This window comes from Buteo buteo, chromosome 5, assembly GCF_964188355.1.
Source record: "Buteo buteo chromosome 5, bButBut1.hap1.1, whole genome shotgun sequence".
NCBI lineage: Eukaryota > Metazoa > Chordata > Aves > Accipitriformes > Accipitridae > Buteo > Buteo buteo.
Genome location: NC_134175.1, coordinates 22017958 through 22025618, shown reverse-complemented (window position 1 = coordinate 22025618; position 7661 = coordinate 22017958). Strand labels below are relative to the sequence as shown.

At 48.6% G+C, this 7661-nt stretch overlaps 1 protein-coding gene across 6 annotated transcripts in view; it reads left to right on the top strand.

Moving 5' to 3' along the window:
• The first annotated feature begins 278 nt into the window (after window positions 1-278).
• Window positions 279-7661, top strand: part of ANKRD44 (ankyrin repeat domain 44) — a 144221-nt gene continuing 136838 nt past the window's right edge. For all 6 annotated transcript variants that reach the window (XM_075028052.1, XM_075028049.1, XM_075028047.1 and 3 more), the window contains exon 1: window positions 279-476. In XM_075028052.1, the coding sequence (XP_074884153.1) occupies window positions 450-476 (27 nt within the window). In that variant the 5' untranslated portion in view covers window positions 279-449. The remainder of the gene's footprint in view (window positions 477-7661) is intronic.

Genomic DNA, 7661 nt, shown 5'->3' with positions numbered 1-7661 from the left:
CCCAGGGCGTGCGGCAGGTGCCTCCGGGGCCCCCCGACTACGGCCCGGGCCAGGCCGCGGCTCAGGGCCGCCCCCCCCCCCGGGCGCGGGGCAGGCCCGGTCCGGCGGCGCCGCCCCTCGCGCTGCCCGGCGGGGCGGGGGCGCCGAGAGCCCCCGGGGCGGCCCCGAGCTCCGCTCCGCTCCGGCACCGGCCGCCGGCGCGAACAAAGGCGGCGGCAGGCGGCGGTGGCGGCGCGGCCCGTGCGAGGCAGCCCGCTCGCCCGCCCGCCCCTGCTTCCTGGGCCGGGCCGGGCCGGGCTGGGCGAGGCGAGGCGGCCTCCGCGCCCCCGCCCCGCCCCGCCGGCGCGGAGCGGAGCCGCCGCCGCCGCAGCAGCAGCAGCAGCGCCGGTCGCGGGGCGCGCTCGCCGCCCGTCGCAGGAGCTGCATGTGCGCGGGAGGAGCGGCGGAGGATGGCAGTGCTCAAGCTCGTCGACCAGGTGGGTGCCGCGGGGCGGCGGGCTCTCCCTCAGCCTCAGCCTTGCCGCGGCAGCGCGCCCCGGCCCGGCCCGGCCCGGTTCCGCCTTGTGCGGGGCGGCCGAGCCGCCGGGGGAGGTCCTTCTCCTCAGCCGGGGGCTCGGCGCGGAGGCGGCCGCGGCTCGCCGGCAGCGACGCGGTCCCCGCTTCCCGGGGGGGGGGGGGGGGGGTGCCGCCGCTCGCCGTGTGGTGCCGGCTGCCCCCCGCCCGCCGAGCCGCCACAGATGCGCTTCTCTTCCCCTCCCGGCGGACATTGTCTCGGCCGGGGCCGGGGCCGGGCAGGGCGCAGCTCGGCGGGCGTCGCGGCGGCGGCAGGCGGCGGGTGCTCGCCTCAGGCGCTCGGCCGTCCCCCGCCGCGCAGCCGAGCGTGCCGCCGTCGCCCCGCGGTCTTCGGCGAAATCCTGACATCTCCCGTCGGCGGGGTGGGATGGAAGTGGCTGTTGGCTCGTTTCGAAAGGCCTCTCGCCTCTGCTCATCCTTCCTTGGGATTTCTCCCTCGTTTCGTTGCCGTGCCATATGTATCGATTATTTTTCCTGTCGCCTTTTTACTTAGAAAATGCCTGTTCGCTTTGGCTGTCACGCTTGTTCACAGGCTACTAGGAAAAAACCATAGCATTAAACCCTTAGGTTGAGTTAAATTTAGCAATGGGCAGACAGCTGTAATCGGTATGAAAGTATTTCTTATCACTGGTAGTTAAAAGTATTTAAAAATATTTAGTGAATTGATATTATGGCTCCCGCATCCTGATTTACTCACATACTCTACCAACTGTTACGCGCTTTGCGTGCTTTAATCTGCTATTTTTAATCTAATGTGGTCTGCCTGTGATCTGCAGCGTGGGTGTCCTGCAAGCCTCAGACCTTCCTGTTGGGTTCAGAAGGACTGCCTGCAGCCGGTCCCTCTCCGAATACCCCTTACTTGGAGATCGCAAGCCTCGATCACAGTCTATTTATGCTTTTCTAAGAAAATCTTCCACATGCACAAAGCCACTACATAGGATGTTGAAAAGAGTTTTGAAAGGAAAGAAGGATAAAGCTGCTTCTAAAGTAAAAGCAGCACTGTATGACCAAGCACAGTCTATAACATGTTTTCGTGTGTAACAGAAGGCAGTGTTTATGGGCTGTCTCTTGACTTGTCCCTCGAACAGCCTCATCTTTAGATGTGGTGGTCATGACTGGCAAAAAAAATGTTTCACACCATGAGGCTTCACTACCCTGTGGTGCACAGACTGAGTCTCATAAATGAGGAGAAGCAGGTAGGATCTGTGTATTAAAAATCCAAACAGCAAGCATTAATATTAAAAATATATACATTATAGAGGACTAAAATTGTACCATTTCAGTGCTTTTTACGTGTTTAATGAAGCCCTTGAATCTACTGCCTTTGGAGTTTTTAAACCTTTGCTGGAATCTTGCAGCAAGGATTTTACTTCAGCAGCAGTAGAAGTCAAAACAGATTTAAGTCAAGTAGATCACATCTTGATGAAGTCTGTATTGCTATAAAAAATGATAGGCTGTTTTCTTAGAGTTCTTCCTTCTCTTCTGAGAACCCTCAAAGCAGAGGGACGAGGCTCCTTAGACCTGCTATTATGCCCCTGCAGCGTATCTGCTTTGTGGATGCTTAAAATATTGGTGGATGCTCCTGGTAGTTTCTGGTCAGGCTGTGGCCTGGGACATGATATGACAGGTTGATAGTTTTTCTTTGTGGGTGTGTGTCTCCTGTCATTTGTAGAGGGATATGTTGGTCTACTGGTACTCATCCTATTGGATCTCTCCTGATTTTCTTCAGTTTCTTCACCAGATCTTTTTCTTTCACTTCCGAGAGACAGGAGGAGGGGGAGGATACATTCAAAGCTGGCTGTGGTGCTTCCTCTTAAACCAAGTGCAGAAGTTTACATGTGCCTGTTTCTGCATATTTGGAGCCATTGCTGGCGTACCCTTTCCAACACGCAGCCCAAGCAGTTGTGAAGAAGGCACTGGGGCTGCGCAGCCTGCAGCAGCAGCCCTGTGTGCATCAGGCCAAGCTGCACTTTTCACCTACCTCAGATTTGAAGACCTCTGTCCGCAGACTGGCCCATCTCTAACTGAAAGAGACACGGTAGCAACAGCCCCACATGTTTATAGACAGACCCAGGCAAACCAAAGGTGAAGCTGGGATGAAGAATGACGTGCCTGGGAAGATCTGCATTTCTGTAACAACTCCTGCCCGTGCTCAGACTTTCTGAGGCTGCGGGAGCAGGCTCCTGCCTTTCTTCCTGCTCTTGAGGATCAAGGCAATTATGGCAGCGATAACTTGCAGTGATTCAGGAAACCATTTCCTTTTGCATAAACACCAGAGGCCACAGCAGTCCGTGTGCTTGCAGTCTCCTGCAATGAGAATTACAGTACGTAGGACACTGTGTACCACGCGTACCTGCAGTGGTCAGGACCTGGGCTGCTGTGAGCATGGGCTCTGAGTGTGAAGTCGTCAGGTCTTAGGTGTGATGCTCGGGGGAGGTTGACTCTGAAACCGAGAGCTCTCTCCTCTGCTCGTCATTGTGATTTCTGTAGCACATGCTTTCCTCTGTATCCATGACTTTCTTGACCAGTGAGGAGAGTTTCGTGTAGGAGAAGACTAGAGAACCCCCATGCTGGGAGTTTAAACATGTGTTTCTCTAAGTAACCTGTTTCCTCCTTGCCTCCATTCTTGGCTTTTCTTACCAACTGCATCTAACAGTGCATTGAGTGTTCAGACAGAGGAGAAATTAATCACACCATTTTTCATACAGGCTTTGAAGACAGACAGACTTTCATTGTTGCTTCTTTTCTGATACAGCTGAAAGGTGCTAAGGTATTGCTATGTTTCATCCTTCAAAGAGATTATCAGTACTTTTGGCTGCATTTACTCCTTAGGCAGGAGAACTTAGTTTGAGAGTTTAGCGTTAGTATAGGTTACCTGAATTTGCTTCCGGTGATGGCTAGGTCATCAGTCAGGTCATGAGAAACCCTTAAATCATTTAACCACAGGAAGTGTATTCTACCATCATTTGTTTCTCCATTAATTTCTTTCAGGCCTTCCTTTCTTCGGTAATCCCCCACTAGCCATTTTTGAGTGACTAAATGTTAAGCTGAAAACAACCCAAGATAATTCATAAAACTTAAATTAAATGCCTAGGATTGTAATCTTTGTCTGTAGTGGTGTGTCTGTGCAGTTGTCACCATTCTGCTGTTCTAAATATTTCAAGCAAGCAAATATTTTGTCGTTGTATACAAATATTGCAAAACTTACTCTAAATCTTAAAACTCTTATCCATTCCTTTTTTTACTACCTCTGCAGTCAGTCTTGATTACAGTAAACATGCAAATTATTTTAAGGACTGAAAAAAAAATTTTTTTCAATTCTCAGAGTTATTACTGTGTTGTTCCCCATCCAGTTTATTGGTTGTACCTTTTCCATTTTGATAAGTGTTGGTATTTTATATTATGTGAGGGTGCAGTTGTATGTGATAAAAGCCTTTGCATTTAAGCTAGAGTTCAGAAGGAGCATAAGGTAAGTGCTTCAACAAGTGGGTGGCCAGAGGCTTTCACGTGTGACAGAGCTCAAGCCTGGCTCTGCACATATGACAGGGTATGAAAACCCTTGCTGTGCCCCTCGGGTGCTGTTTGAGGAAACCTGCTTGCTGCAGCTCTTCATTCCTTCCTGTATTTTGAGTTGCCATTCCCTCCTCCTCATGAGTCTCCTTTTGCCTTCGCCAAAGCTCTCTAAGGGTGAAAGTATTGATTGGTTTTTTACTTTTGCGGCTGCTTTTTGAGTAGTAGTCGTTGCCTGGACCTGCCTCTCTCCTGTCCTCTGAGTAACCAGCAGATGCAGGGTGCTTCCTGCTGCTGCTCTCCCTGCCCGCTGCCTGCAGTTCTTTGCACAGCTGATTCTTCATAATTGCACTGAGTAACTTGGTTTCATGAGAACTGTTTGTTTGCCACTTGCAAACTTTTCAAGAGAAAGCCTGTTAGTCGAAGTCCTGCTGAGTGTGCTTTTAACCTTCAGGGTTTCTATTGATGGTTCTGGGCAGCAAACACAGACAATTGCTCCTGTCAGTGCTCTGTTGAGAGGGTAAAATACCTTAAAATATTTCTCTATGTAACCTTCTGTGGGTTAGCTTTTGGAAAATTATTTTGGAAGAATCTAAGTTTCTGTAGTGTCTCTGTCTCGTTTCCAGGCTTGCCTTGCCAGCTGAGGCCCTCCTTGTAGGACTGCCAGCAGTGCCCACAGGTTGTCTCTGTAGCTAACGCTGTCCTCTTCTTCCTTTTTAAAGCCAATGAAGTCACTCTGTGCATGGCTGCGTTTGATATGGGATACCAGCTCTCTGCCTGCGGAGACTGGGTTGCCTTCACAAATGCACCCATCGTGCCGCATCGGAGGCAGCGATGGTCCGAGGGGCTCGCGTTTGGGGATGTCCTGCTTGTTGATGTCTGTCAGAGGCTGATGCAAGCTCTCCCCTGACTAGTTGTTGATTATAGTTACATATGTTTATGGGGGAAACGTATCATTCTGTGTTTGAAAGATACTGAGAATGTTTTCTATAAACAAAAATAAAATGGGAAGTTACCTAGAGGTGAAGCCTGCGTAGCTACTTTTAAGAGATGTAGTGGTTAGCGTTTTCAGGCTTGTACTGCCAAACTCAGTGGGAAGCCTGCTGTAAATCAGAGACAAACACAGGCTTTATCTAGCCTTGAGCCAGTGCACCTGGGGGGTCAAAATTTACCATGACTTTAGCGTCACCAGCTCAGGCCCTGTATGTGCAAAACAACAAAATTATTTTTAGGCTACCCTTACAAGCATGCATATGCATGTATAAGGGTAATGAAGCCCAGATAAATGGTTAGTGTGTGCACTTAGGCTGTTATTAAACTGCAAAACCTCATCCTGTCTCCTGGTATTTTGCCTGTTGTCCTTGATTGCTGAGAGTAATGCAGTGTGACTGGAACTGAAAGGACCATTTCTCTCCCTCCCTTTTTCTCTCCCTCGCTTTCCCAAATGTTTTCCTGTGTTTGACAGTTCTCTGCTGACCATCAGGATCCTTTTTATTATGGTCACAGAGAAACAGCATTAAACAGATGTTTAAATAATTTTAAACAGATGTCAAAGATCATAAAAATTGGCTGGGCAAAGGCTGGACTTGTGTCTGAATACACTTAAAACCAAAATGAACACAACAGTAACAAATAATGTCCTAACAAACCCAATTAAATTTCCAAATGATGGTGTGTCTTTAACTTATTTCAGAATTGTTCAATTGACAAGACTGTCTTTCTGTGTGTCCTTTCTCTCTGACAAGTAAAAGCATCTGAGAAGATGCCTCTGAATTTGCTGTGTAAAATAGGAGTAATGAACCTGTGTCCCAGGCTACAGCCAGCCTGTGGGTTAATTTTGCATGGCATGAGGTCCCACAATTCCTCTCCTCCTCATATTATTGCTAGATAATACTAAGGGATATGTTAATTTACAGGCTGCCAAGTGTTTTTGAAAGGCTTCATGGCAAGAAATACATAATCCGTTTTAGTACAAAATACTCAGGTAGCCACAAAACAAAGGTAACTGTGGGGAAGGAATAAGGAGGAATTTACCCACAGGAGTGTTTCTCTCTTATTTCTTGTGAAATGAAAATGTGGTTGGACCAAAATAACTCTGCTGAGGCAGCCACTGGCTCTCTAGACCTGTGATGTTCCTAGGCATGCCATACTGCGAGATTGTGGCTCCATGCATTTTAAAATAAAATAAAAACTTTGGAAAAAATTAGGTGTACCAGCATTCCTGCCCTTGTTCAGACCTGTAGGAATGAGGGTCGCTGCCATCTGGTATAGATGGCACCTGAGTTCTGATGCATAGAATCATAGAATCATTTAGATTGGAAAAGACCTTGAAGATCATCGAGTTCAGCTGTAAACCTAGCATTGTGGAGTCCACCACTAAACCATGTCCCTACATGTCTTTTAAATACCTCTAGGGATGGTCCTGTTGAGAGGAGGTGGGGGGTGGGTGGGGGGCTTTGAGTTGCCAAAGAGAGCAAGATACAGGCTTGGAAAGGAAGCTGCTTGTTTTTTTTGGTCATGGCTTCTGCAGTAAGTGTCACTTTCTGATAGTTTTGTAGCTTGTTTAAAGGTAAACAAGAAGTACTTTAATCAGGAGAATTTCTGGAGTGGTGTAGTGTGCTCAAGTCTATCCTAGCTACTTCTTTAGCAGAGAAATCTTCCAGAAGTGTGCTGTTTGGTAATACTGTAAGGGTTTTGTGGTGGTTGCACCTAGGTGCTTGGGCTGTTTTGAGGGGGTGTGTGCCTGTCATGTTAGGATGTTAGTTTTCTCGAACTGCAGATGGCATCCAGCAAAACTTACCCTCCTCTGTGCGCTTGAGGTGTGGTATTTTATCCCTGCATGACAAGTGCCTCATGACCTCTTCCTGCTTATCTCTTAAATGAAGATGTGGTTGTCATGACTACATTTAGTAGAGAAGTAAATGTTCCTCCCAGCTTGGGCGCTTGTGTAACAGCTTGGTTTGGGTAAGGTGGTGTTTTTATCTGGATCCTTGCTTGAGGGTGGGCAGATGATTTCCATGACCTGGGAATAAAAGTGCCCAAGCCGGAGCTAGGTAGTCGCTGAACGCAGCAGCTGCTCTTATCAACAGCACCGTGGCAGTGCTGTTGGGCATGCACTGGTCTCAGGGTCATATCCTGGAAAGCCAGCAAAGAAAACTTTTAAGGGTTGTTTCTAGAGGTCTGGGTGTAGCTGATTTTGCTTGTTCAGCGCTGGAGAGGCAGAGCCTGGGATGTGGTGCTGATGGGAAGGGTTTCCCTGTGCTGGCCCGGTGCTCTGCGGTGTGTTCACCTGGAGGAGCTGGGCCAAGCACCTTCTCCTCTTCTTAAAGCTGTACCCCTTATCAGCAGATCTCTGACTCTTTGCTTGAGAAATGAGCAGCTTACTCTTTAGGAGCTATTGTTTCAGGCTGTCTGCAGGCTTGGGCAACATTTGTACAAAATAAGTAATGCTGCAGCATACTATGTTTTCAGGCTTCTTTTTAATCTCTGTTGTAGACATTATTTTTTTTCTTTCAGTGGTACTAATACAGGTTCTAGTGTCATCAGATGCCTACAGGAGCCAGATACTGTAGGTATAA